At 46.2% G+C, this 24,353-nt stretch overlaps 1 protein-coding gene across 1 annotated transcript in view; it reads right to left on the bottom strand.

Annotated features, from left to right (window-relative positions):
- LOC128711792 (nucleolar protein 4) overlaps positions 1-24,353 on the bottom strand; it is a 49,782-nt gene that overhangs the window by 504 nt on the left and 24,925 nt on the right. The window contains exons 6-10 of the mRNA XM_053806679.1: positions 2,100-2,184; positions 1,939-2,013; positions 1,374-1,831; positions 1,131-1,283; positions 725-891 (exon numbers count right to left, since the gene is read on the bottom strand). Coding sequence (XP_053662654.1) covers positions 725-891; positions 1,131-1,283; positions 1,374-1,831; positions 1,939-2,013; positions 2,100-2,184 — 938 coding nt within the window. The remainder of the gene's footprint in view (positions 1-724; positions 892-1,130; positions 1,284-1,373; positions 1,832-1,938; positions 2,014-2,099; positions 2,185-24,353) is intronic.

Here is a 24,353-nt window from a genome sequence, read left to right as displayed (position 1 = left end):
AGAGAATACATCAGATGTCGCACATTGAGCAGCGATAATTACTTAAGCAAACCAAACAAACTCGTAACAAACACTGAACACAGTGAAAGCGATGATTTTGCTACGCGGATAGCATAATTTTAGGTGTAATGGAAAATTTTTCATCCAGCGTGAGAGTAACTACTGTAGGTGTATTAATGATGACTTTGACCCGCGCAAATCATCATACGCTCAAGGATGGATCTCTCAACAGAATATGTACTGCCTTAATAACGCCTGAATGTATACAATATTTATTCTTTTGATTATGTTCCCCAATGCACGAAATTTTAAAAGACAGCAATGCTTCATTTATGAGCCGGCAATTACTTTTGATCATCTACCAAGTATCTACCAACATAACACTCGCACTACCAAGAGAACAAGTCACATTACAAACAATTTCGAAGATTTGGCTTATGTCGTTTCTTTTTTGAGTTCATGCTACAAATCAGACATGTAAAAGTTATGCGTCAACTATGTTTAGATTGTTTTACTCCAAAAATTAATGGGTTGAAAGTGAAGCGTTCCAGTCAAATTGACTGGTCCGGTAGTGCTAGTGGTAAAGAATACGTATTGCATACCTTTAGGCGACTTTAGCGAGAACGATTGAGAGCGAGAATTTAGAGGCGATAGCGTTCTTACTATCAATACGGAAAATGTGTATGTATAAAAACGACATTACAAATGCATTTCATAGACTTACAGCTTCATCTGATTCATATCCGGTGTCGGTGTGCTGGGTACGGGCGATATCTTCGGCACGCTCGTCATCGGTTCACTTTTGATCGTCGACACGGACGTGGACTCCTGTTCGCGGTTGGTAAGGTTCTGGTACATGTTCGGCACTGCCGTCGGTGATTCGGCCGACGTCTGCAAAGACAGAAGAGCACATGCCAACACCCCCCACGACGAAGGTGTTGGACATCCGGCGTCGTTAGTTATGCGCGTCGAGCTAACTTCCTCTCTCTGCGGTTCGGATTTTGTTGTGTGTTTCGGGGCCGAAAGTCTGCGTCGCAAATTCCACACCCGCACACCGAGCACGAGCACGGGTGGAGGCGGGGCGTGGTCGGGGTTTCGAAGGGGGATGCGTTTGGAAGCGACCATTTTACCATAAAACTTACCGCCGCCGGTTGACTGACCGTCTGGCTGATCGGCTCCAGCCCGATGCGCATGCGCTTCGCATTGAGACTCTCGTTTTCGCACGCCACGGCCAGTATCTGTTCCGCCTGTACCGACGTTAGGTGTGCCGGCGTCGGGCGGGACTGGAAACATACAAGCATACCAAACCGATCATATCCTCCGCCTGCGGACGTGCTGCCACTAACCTCGTCCGTGCCCTCCACGGGACTCACCGTGTTCTCCCAGCCCTCGCGCGTCTTCTTGTTCCGCCGGCAGGACTTCAGGTACGTCCGGATGCGCTTCCGGGCGCGTTCGGCAAACTCCGGAAACTGGCGCGTACACGAATCGATGATCGCCTGTATCTTCTCCTTCGGCTGCTTCGAGATCGGGATGATGCGGTCAAGATTCTCATCCACAAACAACCGGACGAACATGTTGAACGCTTTCAGCCGTTCCGGATCGTTTACCGTCGCCTCGAGGCGATCCTCCGAGTCGTCCTCGGACAGATCGTCCTCGTCCTTCTGTTCGGACGAGTTGGTTTCGTCCTGCTGCTGTTCTATTGGGGACGATTGTCGCTCACTTACCGGCAGTTGGTTGAAGTTCGTCTTGCCCGTCATCGCCAGCGCGTTCTGGTACTGCTGCCACAGGTTCGTCATCGTCGCCAGGTCCGGTCCTTCCGCTCCATTTTGTGCTGTTGTGCAAAAAAAAAGGGCAGGGAGGACGAAAGAGGTAAAGGGCGGGAATGGTCAGTACGGTTCGATGGTCCACCACGAGACAGACGTTGAGGATACCACTAACATTTACCTGCCGCCGAGTTCTGATAGTTCCACGCTAGTAGCATCAGCTTGAACTTGTCCGCATCTTTGATCAAACCTGAAAGTGTTGGTATAAAATTTAATGAAAAAAAAACATTTTTGAGACATATCTAAAAATAAGTCCTTGCTAGATCTGTGACATACCCGCATACGCATCCTCGCCGGGTGTGTTGGCCGTACTCCCATTATTTTCCGTTGTCTCTGTATTGAACGGCATGGATATGGAATCCTAAAGGGGGAAAATGTACTTGATTAAAATATAATAAATCCAACCAAACCGTTTTCTTTAATGATATAAAGCACAGCATAACAACGAAAAATTCAAACACAAATTATTAAACAAACATAATAAAAAGGCAATAATCACTATCCTTTCCATAATAGCTCGCCACTGTGATAATATTTCCAGCGAACTGCTGCGCTGATGATGGTGATTAAATCGAATGATGCACCCATTTATAATATTATGTTCGAAGGAAAAAAGGCTAATGAGCGAAAAGCTGATGGAAAGTGGAAATTGAATGAAGCTTATACCGAGTAGACAGAACTGAACGCTTTTCAACTTTGCAGGTAATGTCGTTCCACTTACAGAATTAGTTTTTTTTCTTTGTATTTTGTATTTTGTATATGTATTGTAAAAATATTTGATGAAATATTGAACGGCATGGATATGGAATCCTAAACAGGGAAAATGTACTTGATAAAAAATTTAATATATCCAACCAAACCGTTTTCTTTAATGATATAAAGAACAGCATAACAACGAAAAATTCAAACACAAATTATTAATTATTAAAATATTTGATGAAATATTTTTTTACAGGAAGTTATTTATTTTATTATTAAAACATATTCATAAAAACCTTTCTTTTTAATGGCATTAAAGTTTCTTTTATTCACTCATATTATCCCCAAGAGTATCCGCGCACATTTGCGAAACCCGTTTGGAAGTGATGCTTATCTGCGCTTAGATCGATGAAGTAATGCGGATTGCCTACCCTGTGCGTAAAGCACAAACGAGATAAACAGACGATGACACGGGGTGAGAAGTGAGCGCAACGTAACGCAACGCAACCCACCCACCCTAGCGCCTTTCTTTTTTCATAATCACAGGATATGCGTGCTGGGTGTCCGCACTACCCTAATGTGTGTCACTTCGCGTGAGACACGACCCCTTCCCATTGCGCCACGCACCCACCATCCCATTGCGCGCGGGGGGGTATGAAAGGGGTTTAGTCGAATGATGGTACCATTCGCTGTTCCCCTTGCTGAAAATCGGAGTACAGCTACGCAACAGCTTCAGGGTGCGTTACGCGACCGGATACCGGGTTGGGTGGGTTCGGTGGGATGAGGACGAAGGATGGGATGGCAGATGGGGGTAAAAGTTTCCTCCAGCAGCCTGAAACGCCGATTGGGTTCTACACGCGAACGAAAAGTGTCCCTGAAACGCGTGAAAAATGAACACTACAGCAACCGAAGGTGATTTTCCCAGTTGAATTTGTTGCTTTTATTTTCAATTTCGATGTTTTTTTATTTAAAACGAATTAAAGGAAAATTGTTTTCGCATTCACAATATTTAATTTTATAATTTTTTTTGGTCATATTTACAATGTTGGTTTAATATTTTATAGACTGATCTATTTACTGATTGCGTTCTTGATTTTTTGATGCCTTGATTTTTTTTACTTATTCATTTCTCTTTGTATTCATAATTTTACATGTTTACTTGCTAATTGTTTATCTATTTATTAATTGGTTTGTTTTTTTTCTTCTTCGTATGTTTTTGTTGTTATGAGTTTTGTTTTCGTTTTGTTTTGTTTTGGGAAACATTTTTTTTTTTTATAAATTTTTTCTTCTTGTGTACCTGTGTTTTTTTTTAAATTTTACTTCAAAATAAAATTTTCATAACTTTTTCCCACTGACAAATTGTTCGATAAATCCATGCTTTTGCGATCCAGCTGGCAGACTGTGTAGTGTTCTCTGCCACATAATCAACCACGGAAGGAGTGGAACTTGCCGTACCGCTCCACCCGTGGGCGATGACATCGAACCGTACTTTCATCAGCGTACGGGCGCGTGTTTGTTCGTTCGCCCACCGTCACCCAGAGACGGGCCCCGGGTGAAACGAACGGACGACCGTACACCCCCTTCCAAACGGCCCAACCGGTCCGGTCCACCGTCGCCGTTTACGGGAAGATGCGAAAAGGATGCGATCCTGTCAAATAGGGGGAAACACACTCCACATTTCTAATTCTTCGCGTGTGTCCCACGGGTGCGTGTGCGTGTGCGTCCCGCTATCACGCTTTTCTTCCCTTATCAACCGTTCAACCCGGACCGGGCAGGGAGGTGAACTAGTCTAGCGATGGCAGTAGGTGCGCACCCTCCTCTTATCGTTGGGTTTTTTCTGTGTTTTTTTTTTCTACGCACACATTTTGTTTAACTACTTGGTGCGGGGTTTCTGCCGCTGGATGACGGTGATGACGGTCACAAGCGCCGGGTTTCACCGGGTTCGATCGTCACGGGGAGTGTCAGTCAAGTTCGTTCGAATGTGGGCAAAGCAAACAGAGAAAAGGGACATGGAAACGGTCACCCCCCCCCCCCCCCCCCCTTTCCACCCCATTCCCCACGGTGTTTTTCCATGGAAGGGATGTGTCGTGAAAAACCGGGGGCTTCGTTCTTTGTCCTTCCCAAAAAGGAACTTTGCTACCCTGTTTCGAAGAGGAAAGAAAGGCGTTTAGGAAAAGTGTCCCGATGGGGAGGGAAGCGGACAAGGGGATTTGTGGTTCACGGGGTGTCCTTGGCCATCTTCCAGTCACTTTCCTGTTGAATCCTTGCGATCAGTATAATTTCTAACCCCCGCCCCACTCACAAAAACACATCGCCCCATCGGTGTGAGTGCTACGCTTTTCTTTCAGCCCCACGACACATTGGCCCTTTTTCGTAAGAAATTCCTATCTTCATAACTTTCTTGCTGAGGAGCGAAACGTCGGTACGAAGAAGTTTGCGTGTGTGAGAGGGAAAAGGTATATGTGTTATTCTTCTGGTTTCGAGAATCCCTTTCTGGCGATGGGAGTGAGTGAGGCCGATCCGTTCGTAAAAGGGGCAAGAAATTTGAAGAAGAATCCCAAAGAACCACTTCCTATCGGACCGTTACCCGATTACACTCGCAGTGAACGAGGAAAGGAGCGCACACAGGCACACATACACACGCACACACACATAGAAAAGGCAGTATCCAACCGAGAAAGGATGCTTCGCTAACCCTCGTCTAGTGTCTTGCCCGTAGCTTGAACTTCGCCTTAATTTCATCTTGTTGTTCAAATCCAAGGATATTCAACCCAAAACCGGCAAGGCGGGGGGTAACGGGATCGGGGGAACGCAGAAGGGAGCGACTTAAGATTAATTAATTTTTATATTTTCCGACCCATCATCGGACCGTTCGGGGGAAGCCGTCTAGCGGTAGGGACGAGATAAGACTTCGCTACTTCACTGCTCCGGACCATCGTCAGCATAACTCCGGTAACGAAACTGGCTGTGACTCATAAGAAGTGGCAGCGCCGGACTCGGTACAGCTAGGGCGTTTTCTTACGTCCCAAAACTCCCGCGGACTGTCCGAGAAGCTTCAAGACAAATGTGCTACCCTCTCGAATTCGTCCCCCCCCCCTCCCTAAAAAAGCCCTCCTCGTTGGTACGTCCTTCAGCAGTTTTCCCCATTTTTGTGCTGTTTTTGCCGTTCTTCTATTTGCTTCCGTGTGGCGTTTTCGGGTCGCTTTTGTTTTTTCGCCAATTTCCCAGTCCCAGTCGCTGGGAGGAAGCCCGGACTGATGGAAAACTGACGTGGAAACGTTCTTCGGCGCAGTGGACTGAGTGGGATGGGTGTTTGGGGAGTAAATTTCGATCCTGGCTTCAGCTAAAAAGGAGCGGCCATGGAATGTGACCGAACGCTGGGGTTATTTTTATTCCCCCCGTTTCATCACCACCTCCAAAACACATTCTCCCCTTCATGCTTTCTCGTGCACAGTGCACACTCGATACGACGGCGAAAACGGTACGGACCGGGGCCATGCTTGGAACGGCGGGTGAGGCGAGAGTGTTTTTAATTTGTTCCTTCAACTTTCACGCGCTTTTCCATGGGGAGAGTTTCTTGCGCTCATGGAGGGAAAGAAAAAAAATGGGGAACCTTTGCGCTTGATTCCCCCGGGTATTGCGGTGGGGATCGTCGCTGTCTAATGCCGGTGTTAAGGGCTCAAGGGGATTTGTGTTTTGGTGAAGATTGTTAAGGGAAAACGCTTTAACACACAATTATCAGTAAAATGTTACAAATCTTTTCCGTTGACGAAGTTGCAGTAAATGTACTGGAGGTTTTCGCTTCATAATTGAAATTTGACATGACGGTTGCCTAACTTTAGGCGCCTAACGGAAAACACTGGTCGACCAGTCGATGGAAAGTAGTGCGACGAGTAAAACAACCTGTTGAATGCACCGTTTATATCTCCTTGTTACAGAATTAAGTTGAAAACAAGCTCTTAAGCAATTGTTTCAGAGGTTTTGTTTTCAATATAAAAATATTACAAAAGTTATATATGTATAAATATTATTTTAAAGTAAAAAAAGAGTATTCGAAAATGTTATTATAAATAAGTCTAAGTGTTATCAATAATTTTAGTAATTGCAATGTTATTAAAAAAAATAATTCACGTTACTAATACAATACTTTAAATATAGAATATATCTTCCCAACTTTAACCCCTTTTCATTTGACCAGTTCACCGAGGAATTATCTTCCAAAAAGAATCTAATATTATCGTACAACAAAAAAGAAAGAAACTTTCCAAATTCCGATCCCTCCGATTCCCTTTCTTCACCCTCCACCATCCTCCCGCTTCCGGCAGCAAAATTTAATCATTTTCCATCCTTCAATGAAACGTTGCTCCCAAATATTGACCAATTGATGGAACAAACTGATCCCACCGTAGCGGTACCTCCCGGAGCGATTTGTTCTACGGTGACGGGTATCCATGGAAAACATGCGGAACTCCCCATCCACCATCGATTCAGAGATTTTTTTCTTCTGTTTGCTTCCTTTCCATCCCAACCAACCGGGTCCACCTCCACAAACTGGGCTTCGTTTTGGGCGCTGAAAAGATCACCGACTGGAGCCTTGAATCTACAAGAAACCTCACTCCCCGGGGAGGGGGGAGGGGGAGTTGTGTTTTGGGGAAGGAAGGAAAAGGGGGCAGTGCAGGAGGTGGGTTGAAAAGCGGAAAGGTGAACCGCCAGGGTTCTGTTGGTGGACCGGTTCGCTCTTCTTGATGGTGTTTCGCTTTGCTTTACTTATAATTCAACCCATCACCATCATCCCACACTGCTTGTTCGATGGGAGCGGGTAGGTTGTTACCATCACGAGAACGTGGGCGGCACACGAAGGTACAAACAGCAAGAAATGGGGGAAGAAACCCGGAGATTTCTCAACCCACCCCAAAAGCCCGAAGACTTACTTCGAGTCGGTCGGGCAAAGAATTTCGTATCGAAGTCAACGTCCACAGTGTGAGCAAGAGGGAAAGGAAAATTGCCGTGGCGGAAAGGGGATCACCGCCACCATCACCAAAAGGGGCACCGACATCAACAACGAAAAAAAAACAAACGAAGAAGGGGGAAATGGGATCCTTTCGAAGAGCGAATCGAGAAGCAGCGAAACACGTCTTCGGGGCCTGTCCGTTTCCTTCCATCTCCCCAATCTTGCCAATGGCCGGACGGACATTCTTCTTCGATGTCTTGAGTCCCATTTTTTTTGCTGCAACCCAACCACCATTCGCCACCACCGCCACCACCACCGAAAACCGGGAGGGTAAAACTGTCAGGAATTAAAAAAGATGGATGACATGGGGGATGAACGGTTCTCGCTTCTTGGAATGTCCCTCCTACTCTATCCCTCACCGTGTACCCGGCTGGACGGGTGGGGTGAGGAAGGTGAGTTTCTCGTTCGGTTCGGTCGGATTTTCCCATTTTCCCTGTACCCACCCTGTGTCGGCTCACAACCCAAACACCCACTCGCTACGATGGCTTGGCACGTTTTTGCCGCTGCCGGTGGCCGGTCGCGCTCACTTCATCTTTCCAACCCCAGGGAGGAAAAGGACAACGTCGAACGCGACGGGGAGAAGGGGCACGTGCGGCAAAATGGAAAAGTTCCATCATCGAACCGTTCTTCTTCGTGTACGTAACACCCACCCAACCCAGTTGCGCCCTGGGAACTCCCCGGGAAATGGGGACGGGGGTAAAAAGAAAAACGGAAAAAGCCCGCCCGGAAAAAAAAATCCCCCCGCGCACAAAACGCCGAAACTCGAGCCCGGACCCGGGGAGGTTTTGCTTGTTGGAATTGTTTGCCAAAGGATGGGACGGGGGGAAGTACTCGGGAAGGGTGTGACAGCACATTGAAACACGTGGCTGGGGGTATTTCTACCCTTCCCGCTCCCTCCCCCCCTCCTTGTGCTCCCTCTGTTGGGTGGCAAACGAGAAAGAAAAAAGCAACCATCACGGGTCGGGGTTTTTGGGCTGCTGTACGCCATTGCTTCGACACATCGGTGCGGTGGGATGATTTTTATGAAGAAAATGAGTTTCTGATGAAGACTCGCAACGCTGAGGGAAGGAAGAAGACGACGCGCGGGGAGGGGAATCGAAACGGAAGTGAGCAAGAAATTTGGCCGGCTTCCCCGAAAGGCGAATGAAAGGAGGGAGAAAAAAAATTGGGAATGAAACGGAAAGCAGGAAAAACCGACGGGACATCGTCGAATGGCATCCGGTGGGTTGGATGGGTTTCGGTATGGGTTTTGGGTGTTCCGGATGATAGTGGAATGGGCGCAGAAGGGGATATGTCTTAGCGTGGCTGGCGAAGCGTTCCCTCTCGGTAGTCTCGTTCTTCCGCAAACCGCGCGCTAAACGGGAAAAAAGAAAACCAGAGATGGACGGGATATTCGATTGCGGTTCAATTAAGAGATTGGACCGACGGGCAGGACTGTGTATACGCACATACTGGCTTGGGAAAGGATATTGCGAGGGGATTGCCAGGCAGGAGGCAAGTCAAAAGTTATGAGCTGGTTCCGTGCCTGAACCTGTGCCAGTGGACAGCAGGGTGGGGACAACAAGACAAGCGAAAAAAAAAGAATTGGATGGACAGGGAATCGGGTTTCAGTACTCAGGAAAATTTCCCCCTGAACAGAGGGTGAGTACGCAACGCATTTCACCGTCCCCGTGACGAGCGTGTGTGTGCGCGTGTTGCGGGAAAAGCAGGGAGCGCAAACAATTTCATCCATCGCATCACATTTGGGGCCCGAATTTTCGATAACATTTATTAGTAAAGACCAAAATGCTACTACCCCACTACCCGGGAGCCCGTTAGTGCTTTAGTTCCAATGTATTGGACTTCGACAGGTAAAATGAAATCCACTGCATTTAAATATTAATCAGATACGTTTTGCGAGGTGCAAGATTTGTTGTTCTATTTTTTTAACTGGTTGATGCATTGAAATTGCATGCTTTTAGGCGCTATTCAGAATGAACACGGTGGCGCGAGATGCGTATACGATAAGCCGATTTGCTGGAAACGGATGAACGCGATGTTAAGAGCATTGTTGCACAGGTGTGTGGGTGTGTTTATTGTTTTATTTTTGAAAATATTTTAGCATGCATTGCCAAATCAGACATTTCATCAAAATCCATAGAATTATTCCTCAAAAATCAGTGACAATATCTGTGTGCTCTTCTAGGAAAAAGTGGTTTAATTTCGGCCATTTTTTAAATATTATGCTGATTTTTTATAAGCAACATTTCAACTGAACTGTATCAGCTCGAAAGAAAAAACAGAAAGTAACACTCAACATAAAATAGAACATTCACAAAACCAACGTAATGTGTTCATTCAATGCAAACACTTATTTACTAACCTTATTATTATTGTTGTTGTGTAACATGGCCGCTGCTTTTCTTTTCGCTGATTGCATTTAAATCATTTTCCAATTGGCAAATTGGCACGATAACGCACCAGGGAAAACAAACAAAAAGGGGACAAAAAGCAAGATTGCATCCACGTGCGTAAATAAACAAAAATTCATGAATGAATCATAAAGACGGCAAGCAACGGAAGAGAAGAAATAATAAGAAAAGCGCACATTGCACGCAAACATACGACCGTCGCAATCGGGCCAGAGCACGTGTTTTTTCGCAGCGACAGGAATTGCATGAGTGTATTTGCGTGAAATATGTGGTGCCGTGTGTGCCAAGGACCGTACGGCGCACGGATTGACAGCGGTACGAAATAGACATGTACGAAAATTGAGCAACATATAGGTGGTGTTGTACAGAAGCAGTAAAACAACGAACGTAAGTAAGGAAATAAAAGACGAAAGTATCCATATCCGACGTTAGAATGCCAACACGAGCCGCAGCATGGGTGAAAAATAGTGGGATAGAGAAAGAAAAATCGAAAGCACAACATTAGTTCACCACTCTCACTGGAGTCACATCAAACTTAGCGCGTTTGTTTTGTTGGAAAGGTTAGTGAAACCATGTTTCTATATTCTCGTAAGAAAGCTTATCAACATCACGGTCCGTTAGCTGTGTGTGTTTGTATGTGTGTGTGTGTTAGCTCTCTTCCTGTCGGTTTGAGAATTTATTTAATGCCAAACGCTTATCGAATCCCACAGCCACAACCGGAAAACTCACTCATTGGTCAACACACTTGGGATGCCGGGTGATCGAACACGAAGAAAGGGTTTGAAAATTCACGACTAATTCACGAGCTTTGGGGTTTTCTTTTTTCACTTGCACGCCTGTACTTTTGGCGGCGATAAACGGGTGGCTTATCACCAGGTTGGCTTGTTTTTCGCACTCACAAACACTCGCTCCACTCACCAACGCGAAATGTATTTTTTCTATAGTATTTTGTTTTATAATCACTTTTGGAAATTTGACACTTTTTACACTGTTCTTTAGGGGTTTTTGTTTTTATTTCGAAGCAAAAGTTTGCTAATCCAGCTGTTAATGTTTGTCTGTTTTATTTTTTATTTTTTATGTTTTATTATTTAATTTTTATTCACTTGATCCACTGGGTAGTTTTTTTTAAACCGGCTTCTGTCTTTTTCCGATTCAGCGCGATTCGGTCACGTCACGTTCCGTCGAGGACTTGGCTATGACTGCGTTGATCCCTCGCTGGTAACTCGCTGCGAACGCGAAGCAAAATCGGTATCCTTAGTAAACCGGGAGCAAGGATATTCGTGAGCGAAAGCCCTCACTGTGTGCGTGTGAGAAGCAGAAAGTGTGAGAGCGAGAGGGAACGATCGGTGATGCGAGTGTGCATGAAAGAACAAGCGGGTGAATGAGCATTTTCCCGACTTGTCTTCCCCCATTTGTACGCTACCAATACATACGCACAGTTCACAGACATACACACACACACACACACACACCCGCACACCCACACAACGAGCACTGGGTGATGTGTCCTCGCTGTGTTTTCTTCTTTCCACAGCGGGACGCCTTTTTGTCCGATCTCGGGACGTTGGGCTCGCTCCTTCTCCCTACTCATGCCGATGCCTTTTCGGTACCGATGCTGTGTACCGATGTGGGATGGGAAGGACACTCCGTGGGTGGGATGGGAACCACTGTTGGCCCGATCCCTATGTACAGAATATACGGCAGAGAATATTACCAACCCACCGCGTTGGAATTGTTGGGGGGGAGTTGTACGAACCATCCACCTACCCAACCCACACTCCGACTAGTGGGTGGTTCACGATACTCGTACCCATTCGCCGCTGTTTCGCCGGAGCGGAACTACCGCCGGCGTTCACCCTACCACCATTCCAATCCCCTAATCGTTCCCTTTTTTGAATTTCTGCCCTGCGACCGTCCCCACTGGCAGTTCGAATTTTCGAACGAGCAGCATTTCCAACCGAGGCTGGCTGAGCTTGGCAGGGGGTGCTCATAGCGCATTCCACTCCCCGGGATGCCCCGTTCCACCCTCGTTTCCGCACGGTTGTTGTCCACCCTGCTTATCCATCGCGCTGATCGAAAAGCAACGCCAAGCGGCATGTATTGGACCGCTTTTGGGCACGGGGATGCCTTTTCCCGGAGATGCCAACCGTCCCGATCCAATCGAAAATATTTTACGCACATACGCACAGCCACACACACACACATACGGGCGCACTTGTACGTCTCTGGTGGAAAAAAGGCAACGATTTTTCCCTATTACGACTCATTAGCCTACGCGCCACGAATATCGCGAATGGAGCGACATCAGGAGTGGAACTTTCTCTATTTTCTTTTCTTCGTTTTAGCTGTACAGAAAAATCAGCAGAATAGATGAAACATTTTGCTCGGTTCCGCCATTCTTCCCACGTGTCAACAAAAATTCGTACACTGCTGTTCATGCGACATAAAGAATTTTTTGATTGACGTTCGATTTTCGTTGGAAAAATACTGAAGAAGACAGGTCAAATTACTGACTAGAAGAACTCATTGAAACAAAAAATCAATTTTAAGCATATGAAAAACTGTATAACGATGTAAATCGCAGTATTTGGTCAAGCGGATTGCATACCATTAGGCTTACTGTTGATTGTGAACTGTCACATAACTTCGTCATACAAAGTGCATACTTTTTGGCGCCCTGTTGAATTCGAAAGAGTTTTCTCCAAAAAGAATGGGTAGTTTTTTTATTTTGTACAATTTTCTTTACAATACCAGTGTCCTTACTAGTTTTGCACAAAGCGGGAAAAATGTAAAGTGTTGTGAAATTTTTTTTATTATACTAAGTGTAGAAACAAACCCATTATTAGGCATATTGTTCTGAGTACGTTCTAACAATTCTTTTAACAAACAACAAAATATTTGTATTGTAAGGTTCAATATGTCACAAAACCTCCACTGGAGATAGCCTTAAACTTAAACTTTCTTGTATCTTTGGAAAAAAGACATATTTAAACCTCTACCAAACACACACGAACACCCGGATCGTGGCCATTTTTCCCGTTTTGTTTCAGTTCAGGCTCACCCTCCCCCCTCCCTCAACGGTTCTCATTCGTAATTCATGTCCGATTTTTTATATACCCAAGAAGGAAAACCTCCTCATGATCAGAGGGCTCTGGGTAGTTTTTCAAACGACGAGTCGCTTTTCTTCGTCACCATTTTTTCTTCGGATCCAAAATCTTTTCGGCTGCGGAAGTTCAGGCGGATGCACAGGGTAGTGCGCGGAGGAGTACGCGATAAGCTCGAGAAAGTGGCGGCATCCTAGGGATATCCTTCGCCGTTACTGGGCTTGCACTGTGTGGTGAGGTGTTTTGTTGTTTTGCCGAATGAGCACAGCAGGCAATGAAAAACCGAACCAAAAAAACGAAAAAAAAAATGAAATGCTGTCAGAAACGTAGGAACACGCTCATCATCAAGGAGGCTTTTCTCTTTTTGGTGGAAGGCAAGCAGCAGGAGAAAAAAATACACAACACCCCCAAAACCCACCCATTCCATGCGGCATCCTGTCCATGTCTTTTGGGGAAACATTGGAACCGTGCCGGAAGAGACCGCACAAAACAAACGGACAGAAGAGAAAAACCCGGCCATTTCAACGGAGGGGGCGAGGCAGTTATGGATTTCGAAGTAAAAGTTGTGCAAGGATAAGGCAGTCCACAAGAAGGATCGAAGGAGTCACTGCGAAGAAGACGGTCGGCTCTGGTACATCTCTCTGGCGCGTTCATCGTAGCAGCCCGGTCTGGTGGGGGAAAGCGTGGCAAATGGGTTGGGGTGGACTTTGATGAACGCCATCGGAGTGCTGGCTGGGTGTGGGAGCGATTCACGGTCCGAAAGGAAAAACAGAAAGTCCCGCAAGGAGAAGAAAACCGGACGGACCGGACGCGGGTGCTTTTTTTTTTTTGGTTCACCCACTCTCCTTGTCGCTCTCCATTTGCGGGAGCAAAAAGGGAAAAACCGGGAATCCGATCCATTTGCCGGGAAAGTTATACGAAATACGGGAATGCAGGGTGGAGCGGCGGGTGGAGGACCCTTTCCCAGCAAATGGAGGGGTTATCCGGAGCTGTCCCGAAAAATTCCATCGACTACAAGGTGAGTACAAGGGGAGAATCAGGTGGAAAAGGGGAGTCCTCGTTTTTTTTTCCCCCGACTGTGACTACTGGATAACTTTCTCCTCATGGGTGGGCTAGGACATAAGAAGTGAATGTGGGTACGGATGTTGGGGTGGTCGTAAGCGGCGGTGAGAGCTCCGGTACGTCGTCCGTTTCCCGCATTTCAGTGGCACCCGCCAGTTATTTGACGTTCCTTATATCTGCACCCCTTTTTGCTTTGCCTTTGCTTCCTCGGCAAAACACCTTTTTTTTGGCGCGTTCGTCCTCGTAGCGTACGAAGCCGAAAATGAAAAGTATTACTGCCTTGCACGGGGTGGCACGACCAGGTGGCAGGTTCCGGGGTCCGTCGGGTAGGGCAGGAAGGTACTCTCCCTTGGCAGTAAGGGGATGAGGGATCCTGCGAGTTTTCATTCGCTCTTCCCGCTATCGCCTTCGTCCTTTTTGTCTTCTCGGTTTGTGGTAAAAAACGGAACTTGGTGTACACCGTACACCCACTTCAGTCCACAACTGAATTTGTCTGTTTTTTTGTTTTGTTTTGCTGTCGTTGCTCCTGTGTAGGCGAAGGAAGAGTATGCAGCAGAACCCAGCACGTGGAATGGTGTGTCGTTCCCTTGGATCCTTTTTTTTTTGGGGAAAAAGGCATAACACACACGCACACACATACAAATACACACGAATATCACCCGAAAAACGTTACCGTTCCGTGGGCAAAGCGAGGCAAGAAAGCGGGAAAAGGTGGAAAAAAGGGAGGAAAAAGGTTTTTCCGTCGTATTTTTCTGCTTGCCTCGTGTGTTTTTCCCCCGGTGTGTGGGGTGTGTGTGAGTGTTTTTTTTTTGTGCCTCCTCTTTCTATTGCTCATTGGTGTGTGCCCACTCCCAGTTGGATCGGAAAATTCCTCCCAAATCCCCGTCCCCGCCTTCCTCTACTGCAACCTACACCTTCCCCCGGTAGCACAAGCGGAACGGAGCGGTTTTTCGTTTTTCCCGTTCTGTTCTGCTTTTATTTACCTTCCTTTTTTTGCTGTGGAGTATTTTTTCCCTTCCAGCTCGTCCACGCTTTGACATGTTGGTGTGGGAGTCGGTGCAGTGGTGGGGTGGGCACAGTTTGGGTGGCATTTTGTTTCGTCCCACCCCCAACACCGGGTACCGGGGTGGGTCTTTTCCCGCCTTTTTCTCCCACCGTCACCCAGCTTGTGTTCGCCTTTCCTGGGGTTTTCTACGATCCATTTTCCATTCGTCCTTTGCCATCCTGCAATCCCTCACCTCCACCCTCCACGCTTTTCCCTCCCACTCAGGCAGGATAATACTTGCTGCGTTTCATTTGCGCGTTTGGCACCATTTTTACCGTGGCACCGAGTCGTGTGCTTGCTTTTTTTTGTGCCAGCAGATCTGGAAACAGCCGGAGCAGGAGGAAGCCACCCGGGACGAGATAGGTTTCGATGTAGGGTCCCCTAGTGTTTGTCTGCCTGCGTATGTATGTGTGCCTGTGTGTGTTCGTGCGTTTGTGAACGGCTCTGGATGGAGTATCCCAACCCACGGTATGGTGAATCGGCTAGTCCACTACCGCTGAAGCTGCTTATGAAAAGCGTACCCATCTTTTCATTTTTTTTCTCCTGTCCTTCTGCTGCTTCTACCACAACGACAACCCATGCAGACCACCCTTGCTGGGAAGGACCTAGCCCGATGGATCGCGTTTTTTCCCGTTTTCGGTCTCATCAGACACACGGTTGCGACACAGTACACTGGGGGACGAGCACCGGGACGGTACCAGCTCATCAACCGAACCGAGCGCAAAGAAATCCAAGGAAACGGTCGCGAACCTTCTGCTAGGTGGCGCTGGGATGAGAGTGATTGGGAAGATAGACGGGACTGTGGCTATGGATGGACTGGCACGAAGCGAAGTGCAAATCAGCCAAGAACGATCCTCCGGTCACCGGGCGATACGACGGCGACGACCGTTTCGGTAAGACATGAGACGGACAGAAATTTCAAGCAAAGAAAGTGAAGCAACGGAAAAAACACCCATCAAGCACCAAACGGGGTTTGGTGAGCTGGGAGCGGGAGCAAAATGCGGCGAAATGGAACGGTGCTCGATGAACGAACGGAAGCTGCCGCTGGAGACCACCGTCGTCATTTGCTGGCGTCCTTGCGCGTGGATTATTGTTCTTAACGGAAGAGCAAGAATGAACCTTGCGAGGAATGTTCGTACGGCATTTTGTTTTTAAATTGTGCGCTTTTAATATGAAATCCACGATAAAAGTTGTGCAGAAGCGGTTTCGCGATTGTAAGTACTATTTTGAGGTTTCAATTGCATAATTTTAGGCGTTGCTTACTGCAGACTGATATACGCCTGAATGTATGCAATGTAGCTTTGTTCTCGTATCTAGTATATGGAAAATTTGAGCCATATCAGTTTGTACGGAAAGCCAACGGCATAGCATAAGCTGAATATGCAAAATACTAAACGCCTAAATTTATGCAAATGTTATTCTAGACTGTTGTGGTTTGTAGTGTAAAGAGTTGGATAGATTCAGCCGATTGCATCGAAAATGAAACCGGCAAGAAACAGGGATACACTTATTTTAAAAATTCTGTAATACTTTAAAAAGTTCAAGAAATAATTACAGCGATAAAGAAAATCATTCCTACTGCCTCTAGTACACGCACGGCAGGCGGCTTTGTGCGGTTAGCAGCACTGTTTCTTTTCGATCCTGAAGACGAAACGTCCGACAGAAAGCGCAGATGAGCACGAGGACATCGACGAGCACCAGCGAAGGCCAACGAATCCGTATGATGGGCATCCGTGTCCTGGTACGTCGTTTGTGTCATTCGCCGACGTTGATCGTCACACCGTGCTAAAAGCGGGTTCGCTCTATCCCGTCGCCGGCAGCACGGGGTTCGTTTGGGAAGTGCGCAAAAGGATACCCACATTCGCATCCTCCACTCACGCCCTCTTTCACCCCCTCCTCGTTCGCTTTTCGCTCCTTCCAAACACCCACACGCAGGCAGGCCGGAACGGTACGAAAATCTCTCCCCCTACCACCCTGGGTTCGGTTCGGAAAAGCGGAACGTTTTCACTTCAATATTCACCCGTTCGGTGGAAGATAGCAGCAAAAAAAAAAGCAAAACGGGGTGGAAAATAAGAAGGTAAAAGGGTCGCCTCCCTCCGTTAGAATTCCGTGTGACGCGCGGGTTCGCTTTGTGCGAATGAAGATGCGAACCATTTCTAGCGAACGGACCAGAAACACAGTGCCTAGCGGGACGGCCTCGATAAAATCGAGCAGCAGCAGCACCAGCAGCCAAACGCAGGCACCGACAACGGCTTACGAGGGTGTTTGGTAAATGGATGGGACAAGCGAAACACAACCGGGTGGAATGGATGGATGGATGGATGGATGGATGAATGGAAGGAATGGAAAATGAAGTTCCGAGATGGAAAGAGAAAATTATTAAAAGGGGTTTTCTACCATACAGGAGGGGGGTGTGCTTGGGGACGAAAAAAAAAACAATGTGGCACAAGGGATGGGGTGAGGATTTCGCTAAAACTCGCCTCCAACGATAGCTCCGGAGGTCCACAAACAGGGCACAAACAGGGCAGCACTGTTGGGAATGGGTGCAAGGAAAAGGGTTTTTGTGTTTGCCGAGGCCGCGCGCATCAAAAATAAAAGCGCTCGTTGCAAAATGTGGATGGCAAAAAAAAAACTCACGGGAAAAACTTTCGGTGGTGCTGTTGTTTTTCCTTTTCCTGCCTGTTGGCGCCAATGGATGCTGGGGAGGGAATTGACGCTTTCCCGAGAAGCGCATGCAGGTAGGAGAAGCGCGGTAGTGAGAGGTTCGACACAATTGGTTCCATTTTCCCAATTTTCTTCACACAAACAAAAAGCAAAAGGGATGCGAGCAACGCACGGAAGGACATTACCACCATAGCACGGGTTACGCGGACGGCAGGACCACTTTATCTGTGTTCGGTGTCGGTAAAGACGGTTCCGGAAGAATCATACCGAATTGGAAAAACAAACAGCATTCAAGCGATTCTTGCTGGAGATGTTTGGAGCCAAGCCGAGTCGCTTTAGAGCGTGAAAGAAAGTAAATAGTTTAAAACTTTTTGGATGAGCAGTGCAGTAAAGTAGGTGGAAATATTGTTACATAAACCACTATTTGTTTGATTTCTATTACATCGTTTGTGCAATAAGTCCTCCTCTAAATTTTAAGTCCATATCCATGTTGGAATGCAACATTTTTGTTTTAATTGTTAATATCACTCGTCCAAGAGCAAAGTTGTTAAGCAATGTATTTTTTATTCATGAAGAACGGCTAAGGCCGTATTGTTTAAATCCATTGGAATCTTAATCTCAAGCACAATTCACATTAGTTTAGAGACATTTCCTTCTCCGAACAGTGAAAGAGCACCTTACCTGTGGTATACTCGGCCGAAAAAATAGTTAATGTTGGCCTGATTGCATACTTTTAGGCGCCGAGATTCTAAGAAAAGTGATTCTGATTAATGGCTATCTTTAAACGTATTTCGTTTGATTTCAAAAATTAGTTGCGTTATTAGATGATGCAAGATTGTGGAAATAGTTCACTAATACAATATTGATCTTTCTAAAAATAGCCACCTCAACGCGTATTAATCCACTTGTTTAACACTTTGAGATTGTTTCTTTGTTCTTCTTTCAGACTGTTTAAAAAACGAAAGTGAAAAGGCAGCGTGTTCCAACAGCCCCCAGCTCAACTGTAGGTAGATAAGCCACGAAACAATTTCATGCATACGAAAGTATCCTTCCTAACAAAACTGACAAGTAAACAAGCTAAATAAATAAGCAGTACACAATCCTTCCACTTCCGTTCCGTAGCGTAAGCCCGCTAGTGGGACGAGCCCGTGGTTTCGAATTTGGTTAACAAGGTCAGTTCGGTGAGCGAAAACATCTCGCTTCAAACGGTTTCCGCTTTCTTTCCAACAAAACAATCGGAAAAGCCGCTCATGGTTTTTACGAGAGCGGTAAAACAACATCGGTTGCAGAAAGAAAGCTGCTCCAACACATTTTATTCTGATCAATTTCATGTGTGCGTTACTCGGTCTATTCGAGTGTGTTGGTTTCAGCGTGTGCGTTTTGCGGGAATATGGTTTATGTTTACAAAGTGTGTACAAACACACCGACAGACACGCACACACACACACACACACATACACATACGATGAATTTTCTTTCGCGCTGTAGTGTATTTTCCCGCGCTCGGAAAACTTTCTCCTTCAGCAACAAATCGTGACTCTCTCGCTCTTCACTTCCGTTGTCGTGTTCTCTTTCTCCCACACAGCAAACACACAGAGCACTCCTGTTTTCTTTTTCATTTTCTCCCATAGGAAGGAAATGGTAGCCTGCTCGTTCCACCATCGCTCACATTTTCCCAAATGTGGGGCAATTTTTCACACTCAATGTCAAGTGCTTGTTTATTTGCACAACATGACACATACGCGAAATCCACTCACACACACACACACACAAGCATACACAGTTGAATTTGGGATTTGAATTTCTATGCCTTTGCCTATTTTATTTAACCACGTTTTTCGCCATACCATCGCCAACAAAAAGTCCGGCTCCCGCCGCGTGATGGCGTTTGTTGCGATGGTAACGTATGGTTGGTTAATGGGTGCTGTTTGTGTGTTGTTGCATTCAACAGGTGATTGTTTTCCGTTTTGCAAAGGGTGCATGGAGGAGGGAGGCGTGGGGGGAGGGGTAGTTTGGTATAAGAAAGGGAAAAGAGCCACTCACACATACACACACATAAACTTAAGCTATAACATAAAATAAGAACACTTGCCGTGCTTGTCAACTAGGCCGAAAGAGTGTTTTATGTTTGATGGTTTATTTCTTTTTGTCCCATTTGTAGACGGCCCTCTCTCGTATGGATGCTTTGTTTTATTATGTTTTTTGTATCCTTTTTAACGTTTTGATACGTTCTCTTGCTATTACATGTACTTTCTCTTTCTCTCTAGTTCTTCAATCTGTGCTCACTGCAACAGATCTCCATGTTTCTGTTTCTTTTGCTGGTAATTTTACATCCACGTCACTACTTCCGGCGGTACTTTATTCGATTTGCACGGGTTTTTGCTACGGTTGTATTGATTTTGTTTACTTTTCCCTACATTGAATGGCATCAGCTGTTTCTGATGATTACCGATGCTTTCTGACCTAGTAGTGCGTCATTATGACCTTTTATGCACCATTAACAAAGCGTTATAATTGGTCCTTCCGGCGTTGGAGATAATTGTCGTCTGGAAGGGTAATTGACGGTATTACAACATGGCTACCGATTGGAGTGGGAAGTTTTATGATGTTACGAGAAGCGCTGATTGAGCTCAATCCCACCTCAATTGGCTGTTGTGAAGCATCAGAAAACATACATTCACTCATTGCATACTTTTAGGAGTAAAACCAGTGCATGAGTTATATTGCGCCAAAAGGTATGCAATCAGTAATGCAAATCGTGTTTTAAGTCGTATATATTAAAACTACAATTGAAATAGTCAACTTTCTCGTTGATATACGAGTGATTTGCAATGAATATATATATTTTACTGGGAGATAATCTTTAGCCCCAGAATACGAAAGAGTTTTCGTTTATTTTCTACTATTACTATTGCTCTTTGCATGTTCCCCTTTATGTCATACCCTTCAAACGTTTGTTCATACTTTTTTTCCTAATATGCACTAATCCTTCAAAGAACTTTATCGGAATCTTTTGACGTTTTACCAGCTCCCCGCACAGATCTTCCTAATGGAAACTCCCACTCTGCAAGGGCAATATCCTACCGAACGCTCGGAACAGCAACACGACCATCAAAGCATCGAGAGGAATGGGGAAAAAATAAAACCCACCATCGTACTGGCTGTGTCCTGTGTGCTCTCAGAACAGTCCCGTAAGCTTATCCCGGTACGGGGGAAGAATAACTGGCAAGCGAACGGGCGAAGGTGCCCACGGCCACGGACGAAAGGGAGCAGGATAAATGAGAGCCTTCGTTCACTCGGGACGTCAAGGATTTTTTCCTCCCTTGGACGGGTTTTTATGTTCGGTCCGTTCGCCCGCGTGTCCAGCTACAAAAATGTTCCTTTCGTAGCACATTCTCATCGGCGAAGGTTCCAAACCACCACGCGCTGTAAGAAGTGAGGGTTGGGGAAAAAACAGGGCAACCGTTCCGAGGAGCTGCAGAGTTTTCGTTGTATTTGTGTGCGTGTTCATATTCCTCTTGATCTCGGATTCCGGTTCCGTTATTTTTTTGCACCCCCAACCATGCGCTTCGTCTCGTTTCGGTGGAGGCGGTGACGTTGGACATGGTACTACTTTCTGCTCTGAAGCTTGCCATCCGGTGCGTTGGGTTGAGTTTTCACTTCGTACCGTTCGTGTTTGCTTTTTTTTTTTCTTTCGTCCATCGTCGTTTCCGTTGCGTTTTCACAGATTTCACCCACACCCGGGGGGAGATTTTTCTACCCTGTGGCAGAATTACCACATTTCATCCTTCACCGGTTTCCTGCGTTCCCTCCGGTTGGTTCAGCTTTGCTGCTCGTTTCCGTACCCACGGACGCCACGTGTACTCAGAGACTTCTCCGCCCCGGGTTCATTCCAACCTCCCGCCTCATCAGCACCCACACCGAAAGGCAAGAAACCCCAATGTTCCATCGCCACATCCGTCGATCACCGGATGACGGCGTAAACCGAGCAGAAAGAAGGGAACCCTCTAGGTGGTACGGATCACCCTCCCAACAAAAAAAAAAACCGCCCCGTTTCGAAACGTTTCACGAAATCGAATACTGTCCTTTCGGTTCAGTTTTTGGTGTGCTTGTTTTTCTTCCATTTTTTCCACCCCCTCCCATTGGTTCTTTCATCCCAATCGCCCACCTCTGTGCCGGCTTCCGTTTTGCGACGCAGGAGAGTGTTTTTTTTTCTTTGAAATTTCCTCCTTGGTTGTCTCGGAGGGTTTTTTTTTTCCTTCGGACCATCGTCTTTGTTTCTCGCTACGGGGACCTTTTGGTGAAGCTTCACCCGAAACTGTACCAAACACACGACCGAACGAACGAGGGATCCAGCAGACCCGTGTGCCTTCTTTGAACCTTTTCTCAGATGGCACCGTTGAGGGTGAATGGAAAAGATCCAAGTTGTCTAGGAGCAACACACTTTTGGTGCCGTGACCACGATTTGAAGTAAAAGACTTCGTGCAATTCATTGCATACATGTAGGCGTACAAATCAAATCGCTATGTTAGAAACAAATATAACTGATTTTAAATTAAACTTAATTTAAGCGGCTTAGCGGACTTCTGTGGCAGGTGCCTGATAAGAAAACAAGTTAGTGAGTCGGAACATTTTTTCATTACGTTTTTTTTTTTTAAATGCTTAAACAATGATTACTCATTTGCTTCACCGGATATGGTACCTTATGCTCTTTAACTGGTAAATCTTTATAGGTTTACTGAATTTATACATATTTAAAGCCATAACATTAAAAGATCCACATAAAAAGGAATACAACGTTTCCACATCTTTAAAATGGATACTTTTCGACTCGACAAACAGGCGTAGGCTATCCCCAGTACCGCCTCGGCTACCTTCACCTGCGTACCCCGGGAACGCTACATGAACCCAAACCGAGGGCTGCGGGAATCACCAAAAGACGCATCATTCCCGGTACGGTAGTTCGATTCCATGTCGAGGAAAAAGGAAGAAAACGCAGAACTCGTCCCACCGCCCATCACCCCCACAAATACCGGTGGCAGAAGTCTTTCTTTCTCGAAGCCCGAAATTGGAAGCAGCGTTTCGGGTATTTATGAAATCGAATGGTGAAGCGAAAGTAAAAAGCACCGCACACCACCTTCATCCACCATCCATTTTTTCTGAGATACCCACGACTTTCGTGGACTTCCGGTTGGGTACCGATCCACCAGAAACGGGGACACACAGCTCCAGCCAACTTCGTCAGGCAAGCTCTAAAACTTCGTCAAAACCGTTCACCCCGCCAGGTCTCTGCACCTCGGGCCACCCGAACCAAACCACTCTTCCCTTGGTTGGAAATGGGCAAAAGCAAGGCAGAAAAAAGTGGGGAGCAGAAAAAAAACCTGGAAGCAGAAATGATCAGAGTTTTGCGTGGATTTTTTCTTCTCCATCTTGCCCCGTGTCTGCTTTGTGCTGGCCCCGGTCCGGTTTTGGTTTCTGCTGCTTTTCACGTCTGCCAAACAGGGACGGTTTTCTATTTAGCCCCCTTTTTCCGGTCCCGGGGTTCGGTTTTGCAGACGTGCTGAGTCTCTCGTTCCCTCCCCATGCAAAAAAAAAAAACTCTACCACGCCGAGGTGTCCCTTTTGGCGAAAGATGGAGTCTCAGTCCGGTGCGGGAAGCAGGAAGAAGATAGCAAAAATGGAGGGTGGAGGAATCGTTTTTCTTTTTTTTTTTTTTGTGCCCCGTGCTTCGCTAACCTTCCACGCTCCGGAAGCAAACCTTAGGGGGGTGGGGTGGATTTCTGGTCGTTGCCGAAGCCGAAACCGTTAGACCCGCCAGTGCGTATTTTCAGCAAACGGGACCGCTTTCAAAGTGTCTCTGAATCCCGGTGGCCATGGTGTGTTTGTGTGGGCTCTGCTGGAAACAAGAATGCGAACCATTCGCCATCGAAAGACGGGCACCGAACGGAACGCGGAACTTCGTACCAACGTGGACTGTACAAGGATGGGATATTTGTTTTTTGTCGTATATTCCTCTGTGGCTTTTCTATTGCGAATGAAGCAGAGAAGGGCCACTTTCTTGTTTGGGAGTTGCATATAGACTTTTTTTTGTTCATTATGTTTACGCTCATAAGTAAAAAAGCGTGACAACCCAAAGTGCTGCGGGAAAGGCTACAACGAATGGATGTTGTTTTTCCACCGTTCGTGGGAGGCTCTGTGAGCGGAAACAAACAAAACCGGGTGTGTCCTTGGTGTGGGACACTGGAAGCATAATTTTAAAAGCATTTTCCTCAAAATATCCGAAAAGGGGTTCATATATCATCGGTTTTGTATTAGGTGCAAGTAAAGTAACATAACTGCTTTGATTTAAACACTAATGTTCGATGTTTAAATCATACGCTGCAAAAGTGTTTGATTCACTTTCAAAACGCCTAAAGGTATGCAACGCTAGTGACAAACATTATTCTTCCTTTCGCACATAGTTTTAAGAGTTCCCGCGTGTTGATACTCTTAAATTGATTACACTTGCGAGCTAAAAAATTTAATGAATTGGTG

The sequence above is a fragment of the Anopheles marshallii genome, chromosome 3 (genome assembly GCF_943734725.1).
Source record: "Anopheles marshallii chromosome 3, idAnoMarsDA_429_01, whole genome shotgun sequence".
Lineage (NCBI taxonomy): Eukaryota > Metazoa > Arthropoda > Insecta > Diptera > Culicidae > Anopheles > Anopheles marshallii.
Note: the sequence above shows the minus strand (reverse complement) of the source record. Positions and strands in the feature narration are given on the sequence as shown.